Here is a 22,352-nt window from a genome sequence, read left to right as displayed (position 1 = left end):
GGGACTCTACTCATTGGAGTTCAGAAGAATGAGAGGCGATCGTTTTGAAACATATAAGATTGTGAAGGGGCTTGATCGGGTGGATGCGGTGAGGATGTTCCCCATGATGGGTGTAACTAGAACTAGGGGGCATAATCTTAGAATAAGGGGCTGTTCTTTCAAAACTGAGATGAGGAGAAACTTCTTCACTCAGAGGGTAGTAGGTCTGTGGAATTTGCTGCCCCAGAAAGCTGTGGAAGCTACATCATTAAATAAATTTAAAACAGAAATAGACAGTTTCTTAGAAGTAAAGGGAATTAGGGGTTATGGGGAGCGGGCAGGAAATTGGACATGAGTCTATGTTCGGAACGGTCATGGCCCTGTGGGTAATGGAGCGGGCCCAGGGGCCGTGTAGCCTGGTTCTGCTCCTACTTCTTGTGTTCTAATTATGTGTTAGATTTCAGGAGATGGTTCTATTCCTGTTCCTGGCTGGGGTGGAGATCACCTTTTACAGAAGGTAAGTACTGTAGAAAATATAGGGACAGTGATCTCCTGGACGAGTTTCAATCGCTTAGATGGGTCGGAGAGGAATTTCCCAGATTTTTTTCTCCTAAATTGGCCATTGGGTTTTTTATCTGGTTTTTCGCCTCTCCCAGGAGATCACATGGGTTCGGGAGGGATGTAGAGTGATAGTAGATTTGAGGTTAGGATCAGATCAGCCATGATCTTATTGAATGGTGGAGCAGGCTCGAGGGGCCGATTGGCCTACTCCTGCTCCTATTTCTTATGTTCTTATGTTCCTCAGTATTTACTATATCTCACCCGCCCCCCCCCCGCAATTTGGTGTCATCCCCAAATTTTGAAATTTTACTTCTGATTCTAGAGTCCAAATCGTTCATGTATATCATTAATAACAGTGGTCCCAATACCGATCCTTGTGGAACACCACTTTCCACTTTTTGCCAGTTTGAGTAACTACCTTTAACCCCTACTCTCTGTTTTCTGTTTTGTAGCCAGCTTGCTGTCCATTCTGCTACTTGTCCCCAGACTCCACATGCTCTGACCTTCGTCCTGAGTCTACTGTGCGGTACCTTATTGAAGGCCTTTTGAAAATCAAAATATATTACATCTATTGCGTTACCCTTGTCTACTTTTTCTGTTACTTTGTCAAAGAATTCAAGCAGGTTGCTCAAGCATGACCTTCCCTTTTGACATCGGTGCTGAATACTGTTTATTATATTTTCGATTTCTAGATTTTTTTTTATAATGGCCTGGATTTTGCGGTGGTAATGACGGCGAAACTGTCAGCGTTCACCGTCATTACCCCTCTGAAACGGACAACAACTTCAGGATTTAGCACATACGCAGATAAATGTGGAAATCCAGAAGCTGCGGTCAGTCGTTCCCTGCTCCGCCACTGGTTGCGCTGTGGAAAGCCCCAGAGCCAGCAATCAATTCAAATCACTTGAACTGATGAAAAGTTCCCCTTTTATTATGGAATATCGCAGCTAAAAGCCTTGTTGAAAGAGGTATAACTGGGTTTTTAATGGCATACTGACTGCTGAGCAACCGTCCTGGCCCTGAAAAACTAACTTTATATTTGTGGAATGTCATTTATTTCTATTAAAATGTATAAGAATTGCAAGTTTTTAATAATTTTTTTCAAAGTTTATTGATGATATTTCAGCTTCTACCTTAATCCTATGTGTATGTCCCAATCTTTATTTCGTTCTCTGTAAAATTTATTAAAAAGTAAATTATAATCTGTGCATTTTACTTCCTGGTTTGCTGTCTATGAGAATTCTTCAAGCTGCTGAGCCAGCTTGATGACGTCACTGTTGCTGGACGCTGGTGATTCGCTTAATTTGGCCCCAGATGCAAACTAAGGTCGGGAGAGCTGAAACTGACGCCACAGAGATCGCTAGATCTTTGTGGGCAGCTTTTTTCGAGGTCAACGGCGGGCTCAGTCGCTTTGTCGCTGACCGCAAATTCCAGTCCTATATCTTTAAGTAAAGCATCCATTATCTTTCCTACCACCGACGTTAAGCTAATTGGTCTATAGTTCCCGGGGCTTGTTTTATCTCTCTTTTTAAATATAGGAATAACATTTGCTGTCCGCCAGCACTCTGGCACTATTCCCTTTTCTAATGAATTTTTATATATATGTAATAGTACCTCTGCTGTCTCTTCCCTAACTGCTTTTAATTATGCGTTGATAAAATCCATCTGGACCAGGGATTACATCCACTCTAAGTTTGATTATTTTATCAATTATTTTACCTGTTTCTATCTTAAATGTCTTTATATCTTTTTTGATCTCTTATTCTATTGTCATGCCTACCTGTTAGTCTCCCTGGTAGATACTGAGGCAAAGTAACTATTTAATATTTGTTGTAACTCAGCTTGTTACATTGGCCCATAATTTGCGGCCCTTAGGGCCACGCAAGTTCCAGGTTTTCGCGCACGAAATGCATGTGCGAAAACCCGGAAATTGCAATCTGTCTTGACAGATCCAAAGCATCCCCAGGAAAAGGGCCTCCACGGGTAGAGAGTTGGGCTACTTCTGCCCAGCGAATGCCCTGTTAAATTCTTATGCCTGGTAAAAGCAGGCCTTTACCAGCGTAAGAGTTTAAAAAAAAAAGGTTCAATCATTTAAACATTAAAAAACCTGTACAATAAGGTATGGTTATTTTTTAGCCCCTTTAAAACATTTAAATTTATTTTTCAAAAAATTAAATTTTTGTATTAAATATTTAATTAAATAGCATTTTAATTAATTTCAGATATGTAATGGTTTTTATTTATTTAATGTGTACATGTATTTTTTGAGGTATTCCCATTCATGCTTATGGGGTTTCTGTACATACGAAATCTCCATAAGCATGAATGGAGGTTCCCTTCTTTTATTGGTTGGGCCAGCCCACGTGATCCCAGGGGTGCTTGCGAACCTCCTGCGCCCCTGGGATACGAGGGCCCCTACCTGTGAGTACCCGGGGAGGCCCAGGACCGCGAGTCTCCGTACCTCCCGGACCACCAGGTACGCGGGCATTTTATTTGCGGATTGGAGTCATTTCCCCGCGGGAAGCCTCCGACCGCAAACTCAGGGCCATTATCTAATTGAATTTTGAAAGTGCTTTCGAATTATAAATTGACTACAGGGATAGGTTGTGATAATGACTATAGATCATACTCCAGAATCACTGTAGTGTAGATTATTATGACTATGATTTGGTCTTTGGTATAGATGTTATTTCAGATAAAAGATGTCGAATTAAATTTCCTTGCATAAATCTGGCCATTCTGTGTCCCAGTAATGACTGTTGTAGTTTCACTCGTTCCAGGGACATGGTTAGCTAACATTTTTCTAGCTGGGTGCCATTCTGAACTGCTGTGTTGCACAAAATGCAGAACACCAAAACTGTCTTGCACGTGTTGGCCCAGATATTCAGGCATGCCAATTTTTTGATGCATGGTTCATTGAAGCACTGGATTGATGAGGCTCGAGGCTCCTCAGATATTGGGCCTCGGGCCTTGTTATGATGGCATTGGAGCCTGCCGGCGAAGAGTTGGGCAATGTCAGGCTGCTGCTAGCATCGGTAAGTGGGTCCAGGGGCCGGGAATTGTGAGGGGCGATCAGAGGGTCGGGAGAGACGACCAGGGGTTCCGAATCGGGGTCAGCACATGAGGCCGAGGGGACCGCTCGGAGGTCAGAAGAGGCGACCGGGGGTCCGGGGTTGGGAGAGGAGGCTGGGGGGTCGGTAGGGGTGCATCCAACTCAGTATTAGATCAATTGTGCCAATTCAGGTGTTTTTTTAATTATTTATTTTTGAGCTCAACCTTATTCAGCACTGTAGATTTGGATTATGATGGAAAAAATCCATTTATGGGTTTTGGGAAAATATTTAAACTCTACTCAGTTTTTAAAATAATTTGTTTGCATCTATTGCACTCCAATAAGTAAATGAAACAGTATTATTTTTTACTGGTCTTCAACTCCATTGTAATATTGATTGGTATTTTACTGTGTAATAATGCTACTATATGGGTTCACTGCAGAACCTGTATGAAGGTGCTGCAGTTATTCAAATGAGGAGTTACATTCCAGAAAGCTATGCATCAGAAATAGAAGCAGGTATCAAAAACTATAAACATTATTCAATCACCATTTAATGCTTGCAGTATAATAATCTTGCATATAATTGGAATAACCACATCACTTTCACAGCAAGTCCCCCTAAAGATTCTAACATTATCATTGCTAATCTTAAAATGTTTTAATAACTGGTCATAGTTTTATTATCCCCCCACTTAGCCCATGCAAAGTGCTAGCTTAATAATATGAACGTTTTGATGCTTTGCACTATTCAAATCTGAGTCTTCATAATGAATGAGCATAGGATCTACAATGCATTGAGTTTTGTCAGTGTCCAGTACTAGGTAGCACCTTGTTCTGAATGTGTATCTCGTATTTGCCGGGCTATGACCACCACAGACATCAGGAGTTAGAAAGGACACAGCACGGTGGCATAGTGGTTAGCACTGTTGCCTCACAGCGCCAGGGACCCGGGTTCAAATCCGGCCTCGGGTGACTGTCTGTGTGGAGTTTGCACATTCTCCCCGTGTTTGCGTGGGTTTCCTCCGGGTGCTCCGGTTTCCTCCCACAGTCCAAAGATGTGCGGGTTAGGTTGATTGGCTATGATAAATTGACCCTTAGTGTTAGGGGGATTAAATACGTGGGGTTACGGGGATAGGGTGGGATATGTGTTGGTGTCGGGGTTACGGGGATCGGGTGGAATATGTGTCGGTGCAGGCTCGATGGGCCAAAATGGCCTCTATCTGCACTGTGGGGTTTCTGTGATTCTGTGATTAACCGGTCACTAGCTTTTCTACTTAAGAGCGAATTGACAGCAATTAGCACAGATGTGATAAAATGGCGAGCAAAAAATAACTATCGTGTAATAAATTACCCTGTCATAAATTGATTTATTTATAAATGTTATTCCTCTTTTTGATAATGTCCTTCCGCCACCACCAAACGTTTAGCAGTTAAATGGCAAAGAATTGCTAATATCAGGTGTAAATTGTAGTTATTGAATCTGATGTTCACATTGTATTTACAGTTCTGTCAACTTGTACAAAAACAAATTTTTAAAAATCAATAGAAAGGTGCAAGTTATTTAAATAAAAATAGCAATAATGAACAAGAAGCTGGCATCAATGCTAAAAATGAGATTTACAGTAAGTCAAGGCAGAAGATAAACTTAGCCTAGGATTCTCCACTAACAGAAAATGTGCACTTTTCATTCTAGATGTCTATCAACACAGATTTTTTTTCTCAATCGTTAAACCTTTTACTTTGCCAACATTAACTTCATCTTTAACATTTTGTTTACAGTGTAGTGTTATCACACAGGAAGGAAACCCCCATTCAAATATCGAATCAATTCTTAAAAGTTTAAAAAAAAATCCAAATGAAACATTTCTCTCAAGCTAAATATTATAGGTAGTTCTGAGTATCAAGGGGGGAACAAGCACTGGAAAATAATCTTCTTGTGAGAATGAGTCTTGTCAGTGAAATTGTTCAGCGTTGTACGCATTTTAAAAGACAACATGAAGGCAGAAAAGTTACCTATTCTCAAAGGCTTAGCTGGGATGCTTACTCTGAAACATTCTTAGTGGGCTTAGAGGAATCAATGTGAAAAATTGATTTCAAGATAGCTTCAAGATATATTTATTTTATCACCTTCCTGTGTAAGACGGATGTCCTTCTGCCAGCAAATATATCCCTTTCCACTCCATTGTATGAGCATACGCAAAGGAAAAGTTCTTTATCATTTTTTCCCCTGGGAAACGAGTCACCCAAGTTGTTTTCCTGTGGGGAGAAAGATATTTAAACTACAAGGCATGCACAGAAATAATTTCATTATAATGCAATTCGTCTTTAGGGTCCTCGGAAGGGTCAGATGAGCGGTGGTAGACTAGCTAGGAACTGTTGTGCAGATAGTTCCAAGCACATTGTTGTTGTGACCATCTTGCATCTTTTCATGTGTCTGACTGCAAGTCCCACTTTCCTTACTGGATGTTTGTCCACCTTCTGCCTGTGATTTTCTTAATCTGAAAAGCAAATATGGTAAAATGATGTTTGAGTATGGTTAAGAAGGAGACACACTACATCAGCAGGCACAGTGTTCCCTGCATTGAGCAGTAAAGTGTGTACACAACAATTTTCAGTGTAAAGTCTCAAAGCAACTCGAACCCAAAGCTATTGTTTACCAACAAAATAGTTAATCCGCACAACCTAAATATCATTTAAGTATTGTAGTGATAAATAAGAACAAAGAACTTCTGATCTTTTTGCTTTAATATTGTAAGGCAACATTCCCAAATCCACTGTTTTTGTTAAATTTTCTCTCCTCCTTTCTTGGAATTAGTGACTCATCGATCTGTGGACACTGGTACCCCTCTAATAACTTGTCGAAGTTACTCATCTTCACATGTGAACTGAGTCACCGTGTCAGCAGGCTATTCAATAATAGACGCATCATAACTTGAATTTCTCTTCATCCATATGTGCAAACATTCCAGTCGGAATCCCTGAATAATGACTAGAAGAAGGAATTCTGGATGCTTTTCTTCGATTACCTTGCTTGGGGACACCGACATTGTTGTGTTCAGTTAGCGGACCATCTGAGATCAACTAGCTTAGCATTACCCAGTGATGGACCTAGTCTTTCAATGGTGCAATTTAGAGTGTAGTAACTGCATTTCAGGAAGTAATGGCTTCTTTCTCATAAGCTGCGACTCTGCAAGCCAGTACAAGGGGAACTTGCATGAATAGCATGAATTCATCTAGCTTATTCACCCCAGAATCAATATTAAATACATATTATATCCTGCTCATGCGTGGTCTCCCCACTGGTTACCAGAAAAATACACTGTTAAATCCCAAGAAATTCAATTGAAAATTCTCAATAAATTAACAGATAAATCCAACCATGGACATTAGCGAGGTGGATAATTACTTCCTGCTTAACTGAAAGAAGCAATGCTGGAGATTTGTTTTACCCATAAGCTCATAAATCTATTTTTTTTTAAATGTTTATAGTGGAACAAACAGCAACAACTTGCAATTATATAGCACCGTTAATGTAGAAAAGCATCCCAAGGTATTTCACAGAAGCACAATCAGGCAGAAATCGACAGAAGAGAGCACATAATACAAGGGAGAGAGCTATGACTGGTGGAGGACTAGCCAATACCATGCCCTAACCCAAGTGGAGCAGGAGGCATTGGAAATAAGTGGGGTTCAAAAGCATTGAACATTGGAGATGACGCGGTTTGGCGGCGCTGCTGAGCAAGGGGACTGGTTATCAAATGCACCCTTTCATGTACCACAAGCAATTGCACCTTCAGAAAACTTGAAAACCTCAAACAGCATGATGAAGCCTTTCATGTGCGAATGATCAGCCTCTCTTTGTCATCCTAACTCTTGTTCCTTTCCTCTCAGCAGCAGGAAACTCCTGAAGAACCATCTGAAGACACCTGAGAGGAGGACCAAATGTAACGTGTGTTGTCCCACCCAAGCACCAGTGCAGAAATTGGCAGCCTGAGTGGCATAGATAGCAAGTTAGAGGGGCCTACGCTTGGTGAAACACACAGCACAAGTGGGCAGGAGCAGTTACTGGTGGGAGGAACAGCCCAGGAGATGACTCACCAGAGTGTGATGTCCTCTCATAGCTCTGCTGATAGGAACTGAGATTGCAGAGATTGCAGACCTCTGGGGTCCGGTCATGAAAAGAAAAATGCTTGAGCCACGCCAGAGATTATATGAGGTTTTGGAAAGTCTGCCAAAGACGTTGACCACCATGGCTGAAAATATTGGAGGAGTCCACTTCCAGCATGTTTGGAGTTCTCCCACATGGTACTTCCACTCTACCACCTACCACCCTCCACCCTGGAGTGTGTGGCCACCTCCACAAACTCTGCAGTCAGGTCCTGACAACTGACCTGAGTGCCTGCAGCTTGTGGCCACTTTAAATCCTGCAGCCTATTCAGTCTTTAATCCTGACAGGTTTCCCCTAACAGGCTGGTCAATGGGCAGGACTTTCTTTTTCTTGTTTAAATAGCGTTGGGTCCTAATTACATCACAGGACCCCAAATAACATATCATTCATGGCTGACTTGAAAGTCATCAGTGATAAAATGGTGCCAGGCAGGAACAGAGTGACCTCAGGCCAGTGAGTTCACTTGCCTGATTTTAACCCCTCCCATGCATCATTTCCACCCAGTAAATTATGTCGCCAAGGGCTAGTATGTAGATGAAGAAGAAGGGTGGGGTAGGATAAATCTTTGGGGGACTCCAGAGATAACAGTGAGAGGGCGGGAAGAGAAAGCATTGCTGCAGATTCTCTGGCTACGATTGGATAGGTAAGAGTAGTAGGGCAGTCCCACTAAGCTGGACTATGGAGGAGTGGCATGGAGGAGGATGGTGCGGTCGAATGTGTAAAAGGTTGCAGAGAGGTTGAGAAGGACGAGGAAGGATAGTGCACCACAGTTACAGAAGATTATCAAAACTAAAATTTCAACAAAGTTTGTAAATATCATCAAATCACTTAACAAGGACTTGAATGTCATTATAAGCATGGATTTAATTAAAGCTTCAAAAACATTGAGTATTATGATGGCACAACATGCTGGTTTACTGAGGAGTTTCCAATATTAGTAGGCTGTTCAGGAAAGTTCTAAGTGGAGGCTAGTTGGTTGAACAATAGGGAGGGAAGGAAAAGCTGGAGGTTGAGGCAGAGAGCTTCTAGGAGTCACTGAGGGTAATTTTCATCTTCACCGCTTGGATTGTCCGCTCATTATAGAACCCACTTCAGTCAAGCAGGCTTTTCAACAGGCGAATAACCCGCTCTGCCAGCTTACTGTCAAAGTGCATATGAAAATTACCCCCATTTGCTGCCTCTACATTGCACATCAGAGATTTTGTCCGTGATTTTGCCGGCACTCAGAGGGCAGGTTCAGAGGCGGGTCAGCTGTTAAATTCGGAATGATTGACGGCGGGTTGTGAACCCGCCTCCATGTGAGTTTCCAAAGTGTCGGGTCTGCGATTTCAGAACAGACCCGACACCAAGCGGTGGGGGAGGCACGTAAGATACTTAACTACTTGTTAAGTGCTTGTTAACTGCTATTTTGCCGGCCTTTTTTCTATTTTGGCACATTTTCAACGGGTTTCATGTCATTCGCAGATCACAGAATCACAGAAACCCCACAGTGCAGATAGAGGCCATTTCGGCCCATCGAGCCTGCACCGACACATATCCCACCTGATCCCCGTAACCCCTACACCAACATATATCCCACCCTATCCCCGTAACCCCACGTATTTAATCCCCCTAACACTAAGGGTCAATTTTTATCATAGCCAATCAACCTAACCCGCACATCTTTGGCCTGTGGGAGGAAACCGGAGCACCCAGAGGAAACCCACGCAAACACGGGGAGAATGTGCAAACTCCACACAGACAGTCGCCCGAGGCCGGATTCGAACCCGGGTCCCTGGCGCTGTGAGGCAACAGTGCTAACCACTATGCCACCGTGCTGGAGTATGTCAGGAGTTCCAACGAGCTCAATAGTTCACAGCTGCAACTGCAGTATAAAAGCTAAACTCTCACATCTGTTCACTGCCAAATGTCAGAGGTTGCTGATTTCAGGATTTGGAAGACACATTTGATTTGTATAGAGGCTGCAAAGTGTGTGTTGTAAATTCTATATGCACTGTCAACTCCTTGGAATAACCTCTCTTCCCATTGACTGACTGCTTTTAAGATCTCATCCTCAACTGCCCTATATAACAGCAGAATGGGAATGATTTAGACTCTCTCATCCTGGTCCTCAGAATCTGAAGAGGATCAGCCACAGCACCAGCAGAACCAGGCACACCAGCAGCACCAACAACAAGAGCGCCAACCTTCTCCTCAACCACCTGATGCTGCGCAGGGCAGAGGCCATCAGCGCAGGGCTGCACCGCGCCACAGGAGATACCCCCAACACAGGGTTTATAGGCAGAGGATGAACTTCCTCAACATGACTGAGCAGCAGTGCCAAAGGAGGCTGAGACTTTCGCGAGAGGTAGTCGCAGACATTTGCACAATGCTCGATCAAGACCTGCAGCTCAGAGGAGCGGGTGGACATGCCTTACCAGTGGCTGTTAAAGTCACCACCGCCCTCAACTTCTTTGCGTCTGGGTCCTTCCAAGGATCAGCAGCAGACATTAGCGGCATCCCGCAGTAGGCTGCCCACAGGTGCATCATGCAGGTCACCAATGCCCTCTTTGACAAGTCCGCCAATTACATCCACTTTTCCACTGATGAGACAAGTGTTACCGAGCGGGCGCTCAGCCTCCTCAATCTGGCTGGCTTCCCACGGGTGCAGGGTGTCATCGACTGTACACATGTGGCACTCAGGGCATCCCATCATAACCCAGCAGCATTTGTAAACCGCAAGGGCTCCACTCCCTTAACGTGCAGCTGGTCTGCGACCATAGGAAGAGCATCACGCATGTGTGCACGAGATTCCCTGGCAGCTGCCATGACTCTTACATCCTGCGCCAGTCCACTGTCCCTCAGCTGTTCGCACCATCAAACTAACTTTCCGGCTGGCTCCTTGGAGACCAGGGCTATCCCCTGAAGACGTGGCTAATGACACCGTTGAGGAGGCCCTCAAACGAGTCTGAGAAGCGCTACAGTCAAAGCCACATTTCCACCCGATCTCTCATACAGCAAACCATTGGGTTGCTCAAAATGCGCTTCAGATGCCTGGACAGATCTGGTGGAGCCCTTCAGTGCGCACCAGCCAGGGTCTCCAGAATCATTTTTGTCTGCTGCGCCCTGCACAACATCGCACTGCAGTGAGGGTTAGCGCTGCATGAGGTACAATTCGCAGCGCGCACAGCCTCTTCAGAGGAGGAGGAGGTGGATGACCAGAATGAGGGTTAGCAAGAGGAAGACCTGGAGGAGGCGGCTGCCCCAGTGCGACCAGCACGCGCACATTGCTGCCCATGATGCCAGGGACGGCCTAATCATTGCCAGATTCACGTAACTTTATGCAGCACAGACATGTGGTTGCCACTTACACATGAAGGTTGGCATTACCGCACTGCCACACCATAGACAATGAACAGTTCAATCACCAATTTCAATTTTATTTGTCACATAACCAAATACAACAAGTGAAATCCAGTCAGTGAAATGCTTTTTTCTTAACGAGCCGAGCGCACCAATCAGCAAAGGACACTTAGCTGCGCCACCTCAATTTTTGACAATACATATGGCAACAACATCAATCATTCACAATACATTACTTGATTACAACAAAATAAAAGAACTGAGACTTAGGGCTCGATTTTGCCAGGCCCGAGGAGGTGGGAATGGAGGCGTGTGGGGTGTTAAAATTGCAAAAAATGGCGGGCGGGCCCGACCCCGCCTTCATCCCGCCTCCAAGCAATTTTCCCAAATGCGTGGTTTCTGATCCTGTCTCTGTCCCGCCTCCAAGAGGCGGGATAGGCCCTTAAGGCCTTTAACAACCACTGAATTGCCTCTATAATCCCATTTTGAGAGGCCTTTCTGATTTTAACTCTTTTCCGACATGATGCACGCCTCCTCTGAAACAAGACGGTGAAACCTGGTGGTAGCACAATTGGATTGCTGACTATCAGCTGCAGCTCCACCATTAAATATGAGATTTGGTCAGTCATCATTTGCAGGTGGCAGGGCTTTGTTGTCTCAGGTCTGGGGGAACTATTAGCAGGCATGATCATAGCTGTGAAAGTTTGGAGCCTGACACCCATCTCCAGTGTGACCTCCTGGGAAACCCCTCTCACCACCTTGACTGAGCGCTTCCTCAACTGAGGCATATACCAGAAGCATGGGAACCATTTATTTCCTTTCCTCCTGGACATCAGATGAGGATAAAGACCAGCCGTGGCAGCAGCAGAACCATGAACAACAGCACCACCAACAGCAGCAGCAACAACAGGAGCGCCAAGCTGCTGCTCACCACCTGAAGCTGCACAGGCCAGAAGGCGCCAGAGCGCGGCCACATTGCTGCCCGGGATGCAAGGGACGCACTCATCTTGGCCAGATTTGCTTAGCCTACACAATCAAACAATTCTGTCTCGCACCTTTTTATCAGACCATCGACAATGGCCAAGAACCTGCGGATTCCTAGCACTCTGACCACCATACTGACAATTGCAAGTAATCCTAAACCCTCAATGTGGAAGTCCCATTAGCGAAATGACACACGCCACAACTGCAACAGTTGCCATCAGAATTTTTATTTACAATAACCAACTGATGGCTTCTCAACATTAAAGATCACATTTCACCCAAGTGACTACCCTTGTGACTATTTGTGCAGTATCTTTCTCTTACGCATGCTCCTACGTGGTGGTTCCCCCTTGGCATCAGCAAATGTGGCGGCCCCTTACTCACTTTCTTGCTGCTCATGTCTCGACACCTTTGGTGGGCGTCCTCTGGGGTTGCGAACCAGTGATGGCTCGGCAACAGTCTGCTGCTCCTGCGGCTGTGCAGGGGTTGAGGTGCCAATCTCAGTTGGGTGGGGACTCTGACCGAGGGCTCTGCAGTGGTATGGAAGTGTGAATGCTTGGAGAGGAGCCCCCACTTCCTTGTTCTCTGCAACCAACATCCCTCTCATGGGTCAGGTCCACCTCAGCGCTTGCAAGTGGCTTAAGAGCACCTTGCTGCATATCAGGGGGGCCATGGGGACCCGTATCTACACTGGCAGTCCTACTCAGAAGGACTTCCATGAAGGTCTGGTTTCTCTGTTCAATAGCTGACCATCGCTCCTCCAGAGATGTCAGTCTATTCTGAACACTCACCCTGTTTTCTACACTCTGGCAACTTAGCTCCTACATGGCTGTAGCCATCCTCTCATCTACTGTAGCCATCCTTTCCACGGAGGTTGCCATCCTTTCCATGGTGCTGCGTTCATGCGCCAATGACTCCACAAAGGCTCTGCTCATGTTCGCGATGGACTCCTCCATTCGCTCCACACTCGCAGTGACCCTGGAGACAAAACCTGCCAGAGACTCCTGCACCTGTTCCTGGAGTTCCAGCACCGCTGTTCTTCTGGATGGACCCAGAGGCAGAGGGTCGACATGAAGCTGAGCCGTGCTGGGAGAGTCCTGCGCCCTCTGTCTAGGATTCTGCACTGCTGTCCTTGTCTCCACAGTCTGCTGATGCTCACTTGTGAGCTGTGATACACCAGGTGACAACACTACTCTATCTCGCGATGGTCCCACTGAGGTGTGAGTGTCTGCGCTGGTGCTGGGTGCGCTGAATTCTGCTGACGCTGCGCCCTCAGAGGTTGCAGCTTCCACTGAGGAGTCTGGAGGCTCATGCTCTTCCTCCTGGATAGTGGGGATGGGTGCTTGCGATGGTCCTGTGGGGGAGTAAAGGAAAGAGTCAGAGATGTGAGGCCAATGTTACATGCACATTGCATATTGCAGATGATCATAAGTCCATCTGTTAGAGCTTCAGAATCATTATCAGCGACTCATGCAATGTCAATGAGAGAGATGAAAAACTATTCTGTCACCAGCTTTCTCTGATGCACCCGTTTGTCCGTCCCCCACTTGCACATCGTCCTCGAGTCCCACGATCTCCAGGACCACCTCCTCCCAAGGGGTGAGGTGGGCTACTGAGGGTGGCCCTCCTCCTGTCCTCGCTCTTTCTCACTTATTGTGAGCTCTCTTTTCCTGCAATAAGGGAGACAAGTGGCGTTTGAGTGAGAATGAGGGAGTGAGTGTAGAGAATCCATAGCATAGATGCTTAGAAGGAGACAAAGATGGAGTGAGATGGCAAGACCAAGGGCCCTCCCTGCGTGTTGTAAGTTGTTTTCATAGCATCACAGTGATAGGGAGTGTGAGGGCTGCATAATCGAATAGTTAGGTGAATGTGACCATAGAGAGAGAGGGAATGGGTCAGGGTGCAGGGATGTCAGTGTCAAGTGGGATGTGGAGGAGGAGGTTGCTAAAGCTGAGTGCTGGTGAGGAGAGGCAATGGTGATCAGATTGAGGGTGATGGAAAAGTCATACTCACTTTTCCAGTGCGCAGAATGTCATGCAACTGCACTGAAGCCAGGTTCTGCGGAACAGGGACAACGAGTTGACCTCCTGGGCCACCTGGATCCACACAGCCTACGTCTGCTGGGGAGGCTTCTTCCTCCCTGAAGAAGGGAAGAGCACCTTCTTATTAGCTCTTGCTCCCTCCACCAAAGCTTGCAGGGCGACGTCATCAAATCTGGGAGCAGAGTTAGGTCTCCCGCTGCTCATATTGCCTCCAGGTCCCTCTCCCAGCAAAGGCTAAAAGGTTGGCAGTCTGCAGAAGAAGCAAGGCTTCTTGCAGACCTTAAGTGCAGCAGCAATGATGATGTCATCGGAGGCGAGTTTCAGACTGAAAAAACTAATTGGGCCATGGGTTCCCACACGCTGGAACTCAATTGCCCAATTAGGTGAAAATCGCATCATTCTCCCACATCGATTTGGAATCGGGTGGATAACATGAAAAGCGGATGATGTGAAGGAATAGCCATGATTCAGAGAAATACACGATACCATGAACAGATTTCTAATATAATTAATAAAGGACATACTGGGTTTAAAAGACACAAATCTCAGCACACAGGCTGTGAACAGAATACAGGCTTCTGAGCACAAGTCTCAGCACACAGGCTGTGAACAGAATACAGGCTTCTGAGCACAAGTCTCAGCACACAGGCTGTGAACAGAATACAGGCTTCTGAGTACAAGTCTCAGCACACAGGCTGTGAACAGAATACAGGCTTCTGAGCACAAGTCTCAGCACACAGGCTGTGAACAGAATACAGGCTTCTGAGTACAAGTCTCAGCACACAGGCTGTAAACAGAATACAGGCTTCTGAGCACAAGTCTCAGCACACAGGCTGTGAACAGAATACAGGCTTCTGAGCACAAGTCTCAGCAGACAGGCTGTAAACAGAATACAGGCTTCTGAGCACAAGTCTCAGCACACAGGCTGTGAACAGAATACAGGCTTCTGAGCACAAGTCTCAGCAGACAGGCTGTAAACAGAATACAGGCTTCTGAGCACAAGTCTCAGCACACAGGCTGTGAACAGAATACAGGCTTCTGAGCACAAGTCTCAGCACACAGGCTGTGAACAGAATACAGGCTTCTGAGCACAAGTCTCAGCAGACAGGCTGTAAACAGAATACAGGCTTCTGAGAAAAGATCAGTTGATAACAAAGTTGTAAACAAGCTTTGAAATGGGAATTAGTTAAATATTCTAAAACAATGAAAGATTGAAGCAAACCATTGGTGCTTCCAAAGAGTCTAGGGTTTGCAACGAACACAATGAGAGACACAGTTTAAAGTGTGAAGAGCTGACACGATAAAACAGAAATACAAACAGTAAAAGAGGCATGTGCCTCTGAAACATGACATCAAGAAAAGAAACATCTGCTGGACAAATAGTTTTATGTTAAACTTGGAAAACAGGAACCATAAGATTAAATATGCAACCAACTGAGATAGCTAGAAAACAATAAACACACAGTTAAAGTGGTTTTGATTTACATATAGTAAAAACCATACCAACAAGACTTTGAAGATATAACTTCAATAGAGACACCAAGCAATTGCATTGTGTTTGTATTGAACATGGAGAATAAGGAAAGACAATGTCTGCAAAAAAGCAGTTAAGCCAAAATTAAGAATTGAATGAAGAATCTTCGGTAAGAATGGCATCAAACAGAAACCATAGCTGTCATTGTTTTTATGATGGTTTTTGGAACACCTAAAAGTAGAGAAATAATTATGCATGCAATAGTTGAATTGATAGTAACATAGAAAGCATTCAAACAGAGGTATCAATAAAGACAATTAGCTGACATCAGCAGAGAACATCAAAGAAGAAACCAAAGCCAAAAGGGTATAAAAATAAGAGCTTTTTAACAGAACGTCAGAACACGCTGAACAGGCAGGGCATTTCTCAACTTTCCAGAGGCATCTCTGTAAGTTTTTAACTATGAGTCTCGGGAAGTTAAGTATTGATTTTTGGTGGATGTTCTGGATTTAGAAATAAATAAGAAATGTAACGATGTTCTGGATTTAGAAATAAGAAATAAGAAATGTAACGATGTTCTGGATTTAGAAATAAGAAATAAGAAATATAATGAAGTAAAGATTTGAGAATAAGGATCTCTGAGAAATAAGAAATGTAAGCTAATTGTACTTTGAATTGTTAATGTTGCGACTGATTCAACAGATGTTAACTGAATGCTGGCTCTTAAATAAAACTATATATTTCTAGAATTGTCTCAAAGAGTGAATCTGTACAGACTCGTGAACCCACAAATTCTGTACACTCTTTTGTAAGGAGTTGCAGAATTCTGGGGGGTATTCCGGACCCTCATAATATCCGGAAGGTTACAGTCTAGTTCAACTTATTAAAAGTACTATCCAGAGTATGGTAACATCTTTAGTCATTCCTTTCCTTTAGGAAGAGATAGCCTGAACCTTTAGACCCATTTAAGCGTCTTATAGAATTCGGCTATCTCTAACTTAAGTTGAGGGTGAACGTCTGGGGAATACGCCTGATCTGGAATAGCCCAAAAGGGCTAGGGCTTGTAATTATCCCTTCAATGACACGACCCCAGCCCACCCCTATGACAAAATTGAGCCCTTAGCATTCATTTATCGGAAAACACCCAAGTGACTACCCTAGTGACTATTTATGTATGAGCTTTCTTTTACGCGTGATTTTACAAGGTGCTACCCCTGTGGCTTCACCAGATGTAGAGGCAGGCTGCTCACTTCCCTGCTGCACCTGCTTAGACACCTTTGATGGTCGTCCTCTGGGTTTTGGAGCCTTTGAGGGCCCCGCCAAAGTCTACTTCTCCTGCAGCTGTGCAGGGGCAGACTCGGCCATCACTGTTCAGGGAAGCATATGGGGCTCTGACCGAGGGGTTGGCAAGGTGGGGAAGTTGGAGCGCTTGCAGAGGTGTCCCCACTTGCATGTCACCTCCCACCATCATCCCTCTCATGGACCACCCGCACTTCTCTGCTAGCAAGTAGCTGGAGAGCACCTTGCTGCATATCAGTGGGGCCATGAGGACCTATTTCTGTGCTGACATTCCTCATAACAAGGACATCCATGTGTGGTGTATGTAACCTGTTCCACCTTAAGAGAACTTAAGCCTGGTCCACCTTAAGAAAGGTACTACTTTCTTTGGCTGCTGTATACGTAATACCGGTGGTGACCACACCGGTATATAAGCACAGTGTAATAATATTGTATTCAGTATAGTCCGACCTCCAACCAGTAAAGACCTGTTGAATTTACTCTTGTGGTCTGTGTAGTAATTCTCACTATAACACACAGACTTAACAGTGGCGACGAGTCCGATTCTTACCCTGCTGCAGTAATTTCCACGGCGACTTTGTCCACAGACAGGACGTCGAAGAGAGGTTTCCACCCTCATCACCTATGGGAAGACACGTTGAGCGGCAGGCATCGAGCAACCGGAGTGCAGAAGACATCCTGACCTCGAAGCCTCCATCAGCGACTGTCAGCTTCTTCTACTACCTCGTGGTGGGTAAGCCGGGCAGCGACGCGACAGAAAGTCAACTGCGTTGGCTGTACAGACGGGGCTGGGAAGACGGAGGAATAAGGGCGGTGAGGTCGATCGCGACCGGAGATAAGGGCCGCATTCGGGCTAAAGGCGCAGCGTCTGGGGAAACTGAAGGCGCGAGAGCCGCGGTGAAGCGGAGACAGCGTCGGGGGACGGGTGAAGACCGCCAAGCGCGGGAAAACCGCCATTTTGTGGGCGGAGGACGACGGCAAGAGCGGGAAGCCGCCATCTTAGATAACATTAAAAATACGATAAATTGCTACGATGCCTAAACATGGGAACATTAATGCCTTCGACAGTGATATAGAAGACTGGGCTATGTATGTAGAACGCATACAAAACTATTGTAAGGCAAATAAAATTCCTGAGACAGATAAAGCACTAACATTACTAAACTTAATGGGTGCGAAGACATACGGGCAATTGAAACACCTGTTATCACCAGATGAACCGGCGGATAAGACGTTCGAACAGATTGTTACTGTCCTAAAAAATCATCTTAGCCCCACGCCGCTGATGCTAGCGGAACGATTTAACTTTTACGATAGAAGACAGCGGCAAAATGAAAGCAATGCTGAATATTTGATGGAATTACGTAAGCTAGCAAAATATTGTCAGTTTGGAACGGGACTGACAGAGGCACTTCGAGATAGATTTGTGTGTGGTTTATTTAAACAGGATACACAAAGGCGACTGCTCGAGGAGAATCAGCTGTCTCTCGAGAAGGCGGTCACTATGGCAGCAGCACACGAGGCCGCAGCGAGAGACATGGCAGTAATGCAGCTACGGCCACCGGAACTCGGTACAAACAAATTGGGTTTGAGTTCTGTCAAATGTTATCGTTGTGGAAAGACAACACACGATCAGAACCAGTGTTGGCTTAAAAACCAAGAATGCAGAACGTGTGGCAGGTTTGGCCACATAGCTAAAGTATGCCGGTCAGGAAAGAAGACCAGCAATAAAAAGTCACCGCAAGGAAAATATGCAAAGGTACACAAGGTGACAAAGAACAGTTTGACTGAACAGAAGTCAGATTCAGACGCTAGCAGTAATGAACTGGATAGCTTAAGAATACACAACGTTGGTAAGGATACAGACCTCCAGACAATTTGGGTCACTCTTAAGATAGCAGGAGTCCAAGTAAAAATGGAATTGGACACTGGATCGGCATTGACGGTCATGAATAAGAAAGATTACAGAAGGTTATTCCAACATATTCCCTTACAGGATACGGAGATTATATTGAAAACGTACACGGGGCAAAGAGTGTACCCCATCGGAAAAATAGAGGTAGAAGTGGTCCACAAGGGCGAAGGAAGCCAAGTAATGGACTTATATGTGCTACCTGAAGGAGGTCCACCACTACTAGGACGGGAGTGGATTAGGAAAATGAATATGGACTGGCACTCCTTGCAAGCACTAACGGTAGATTCCGGGGAAACAGCTGTCAAACCTAAACGATTGTCCAGAATATTGGATGAGGCTAAAGAGGTGTTCCAGCCGGGACTGGGAACACTGAGAGGAATTACGGCAAACATCAAGATTGATGAACATGCACAACCAAAATTTTTTAAAGCCAGACCGGTACCCTATGCAATACGACCTGCGGTTGAGGCGGAGCTGGAAGCACTAGAACGTTCAGGGGTACTGTCTAAGGTAGATTGGAGTGAGTGGGCTACGCCCATTGTTCCCGTTATGAAACGTCCTGCGAACAATAAGCCAGGAGATCCAGGGAAGGTTCGCATTTGTGGAGATTTCAAGATCACCGTTAATCTGGTGCTTCACACGGTGCAGTATCCGCTTCCACGGATTGAGGATATTTTCGCTTCACTGTCTGGCGGGAAACACTTCACCAAGATAGACCTGGCGCAGGCGTACTTGCAGATGGAGGTTGAAGAAGAGTCACGCCAATACCTCACGATCAACACGCATCGAAGGTTGTACCGGTACAATAGGCTGGTTTTTGGTGTGGCATCGGCTCCAGCAATTTGGCAGAGGGCCATGGAGCAGGTATTACAGGGAATTCCAGGCACACAATGTTACCTGGATGACATTCTGATCACAGGTGATGGCGATGAACAGCATCTCGCTAACTTGGAACTGGTGCTCAACAGACTGAAAGAGTATGGACTTAGGGTAAATCGGCAGAAATGTGAGTTCTTCCAGAAGCGGATCTCGTACTGTGGTCATGTCATTGACCGGGAGGGGCTTCATAAGTCTCCTGACAAGATAGCGGCAGTTGTAAAGGCTCCCGCTCCGGAGAATGTCTCTCAGTTGAGGTTGTTTCTAGGATTAATTAACTACTACCATAAATTTCTGCCAAATCTATCCACGGTGCTGCATCCGTTGAACGCTCTTTTACAGAAAGGGGTACCATGGGACTGGGGCGAAAACTGTAAGAAGGCATTTCGCAAAAGCAAAGAATTGATCACCTCAGAGGAAGTGTTGGCTCACTTCAACCCGACACTGCCTATTCGGTTGGCTTGTGATGCTTCTCCATATGGTATTGGGGCAGTACTCTCACATAAATTGCCAAATGGCACGGAAAGGCCAGTCGCGTTTGCATTCAGATCATTGACCTCCGCTGAGCGCAACTATGCGCAGATCGATAGGGAGGCCCTTAGCCTTGTATGGGGAGTGAAGAAGTTTAATCATTACCTACAGGGCCAAAAATTCACACTTCTGATGGACCATCAACCGTTGGTGTCCATTTTTAACCCTAAGAAGGGTGTTTCGGTGATGACAGCACAGCGTCTCCAGAGATGGTCTCTTTTCTTAGGGGCACATCAATATCAGATAGAATTCAAAGGTACGAAACAGCATGGCAATGCTGATGGCCTGTCGCGCCTGCCACTACCTGAAGATGAAGACACGACGGAAGTTGACCCTGTTGAGTTATTTCATTCGACCATTATCGAGTGTTTACCTGTCACCAACGCAAGTATTGAAAGAGAAACCAGGAACGACCCGACACTGTCCAGAGTCTACGAGGTGACAGTGAAAGGATGGCCAACATGGGGTGATCCTCTGTTACCGGCATTCTCGGCAAGGCGAGACCAGCTGTCCGTCTGCCATGGTACTTTGATGTACGGGACAAGAGTGATTATTCCTCCCAAGTTAAGGGAAAGAGTTTTAAAAGAACTACATGAAGGTCATCCGCGGGGAGTTAAAATGAAAAGTCTTGCTAGGGCTTACGTATGGTGGCCGGGTATTGACCAACAGATTGAGGAGTTAACGAAAAGCTGCGCTGGGTGTCAAAAAGTGCAAAATGCACCTCCGATAGCACCGCTACACCCATGGGAATGGCCTTCAGCCCCATGGCAATGCGTACACATTGACTTTGCTGGTCCATTCATGGACTCCATGTTCCTAATCGCGGTGGAAGCACATTCCAAATGGCCAGAAGTCATCAAGATGAATACCACTACTTCAGAAAAGACAATTGCAGTGTTAAGAACAATATTCGCAAGGAACGGATTGCCAGAACAGATCTGTTCGGACAACGGACCACAGTTTGTATCGGAAGAATTCCAACAATTCTTAAAGAAGAATGGAGTTAAACATTATACCTCTGCCCCATATCATCCGGCGACAAACGGGTTGGCTGAAAGATTTGTCCAGACATTCAAAAAGTCTATTAAGGCCATGAATGATGATCAGATTCCGCTGCAACACAAGGTCGATAAGTTCCTGATGTCATATAGAAACGCCGATCATGCCATGACTAACCAAAGTCCTGCTATGATGTTTTATAACAGGAGGTTGCGGTCCAAGTTGGACTTGTTAAAACCAAATGTGCGGAGGGAAGTGGAAAACAAACAGTTTCGGCATATTAACAGCAAGACCACGCGAACTTTCGACGTAGGACAACCAGTGATGGCAAGGGGCTATGGAAACGACAAATGGCAGTCCGGAACAATCCGGGCCAGACAAGGACCTCTGATGTACACCATAGATATTGGTCATAATGTGATAAGGCGTCATACGGATCAACTGGTAGAGTCGAGAGCAAGGGTCGAACCCATGGTTGTGACAGAGACAGCTGTGGAAGACGTTCATGAACCTGAAGCATCTACCTCGGCCGAGAATGTATTTGATGATGATGACAGCCAATACATTGGCAACCAACTAGAGGAGGCACCTCAACAACAAGAATCAGAGACCACTGAAAGGCGTTATCCAAGCCAAATCAGAAAGCCTCCTGAGAGACTGAACCTTTGAACTGTTATACCTGAAGTTATATATGTATATATGTTATGTTTATTTGGGGATATGACTGTTAAGCTAAAAAGGGAGGATTGTGGTGTATGTAACCTGTTCCACCTTAAGAGAACTTAAGCCTGGTCCACCTTAAGAAAGGTACTACTTTCTTTGGCTGCTGTATACGTAATACCGGTGGTGACCACACCGGTATATAAGCACAGTGTAATAATATTGTATTCAGTATAGTCCGACCTCCAACCAGTAAAGACCTGTTGAATTTACTCTTGTGGTCTGTGTAGTAATTCTCACTATAACACACAGACTTAACACCATGAACCTCTGGTTTCTCTCTTCAATAGATGCCCATCTATCCTCCATAGATGACCATCTATTTTGAAGTGTTACCATGTTCTCCTGAGTCTGGCGATTTATGTCCTCCATGGAGGTTGGCATCCTTTCCAGCCTCCTCCGTGCTG

The 22,352-nt window shown here is 45.3% G+C and overlaps 1 protein-coding gene across 1 annotated transcript in view; it reads right to left on the bottom strand.

Annotated features, from left to right (window-relative positions):
* Nucleotides 1-830: 830 nt before the first annotated feature.
* The window catches only part of LOC147122622 (serine/threonine-protein kinase 32B-like), a 559,191-nt gene continuing 537,669 nt past the window's right edge, over nucleotides 831-22,352 (bottom strand). The window contains exon 12 of the mRNA XM_086007879.1: nucleotides 831-6,093. Coding sequence (XP_085864005.1) covers nucleotides 5,958-6,093 — 136 coding nt within the window. The 3' untranslated portion in view covers nucleotides 831-5,957. The remainder of the gene's footprint in view (nucleotides 6,094-22,352) is intronic.

This window comes from Somniosus microcephalus, chromosome 2, assembly GCF_052327205.1.
Source record: "Somniosus microcephalus isolate GS21.2 chromosome 2, FLI_Smic_1.0, whole genome shotgun sequence".
NCBI classification, from domain to species: domain Eukaryota; kingdom Metazoa; phylum Chordata; class Chondrichthyes; order Squaliformes; family Somniosidae; genus Somniosus; species Somniosus microcephalus.
The sequence above is the reverse complement of the archived record's forward strand: the minus strand, read 5'-3'. Positions and strand labels throughout refer to the sequence as shown.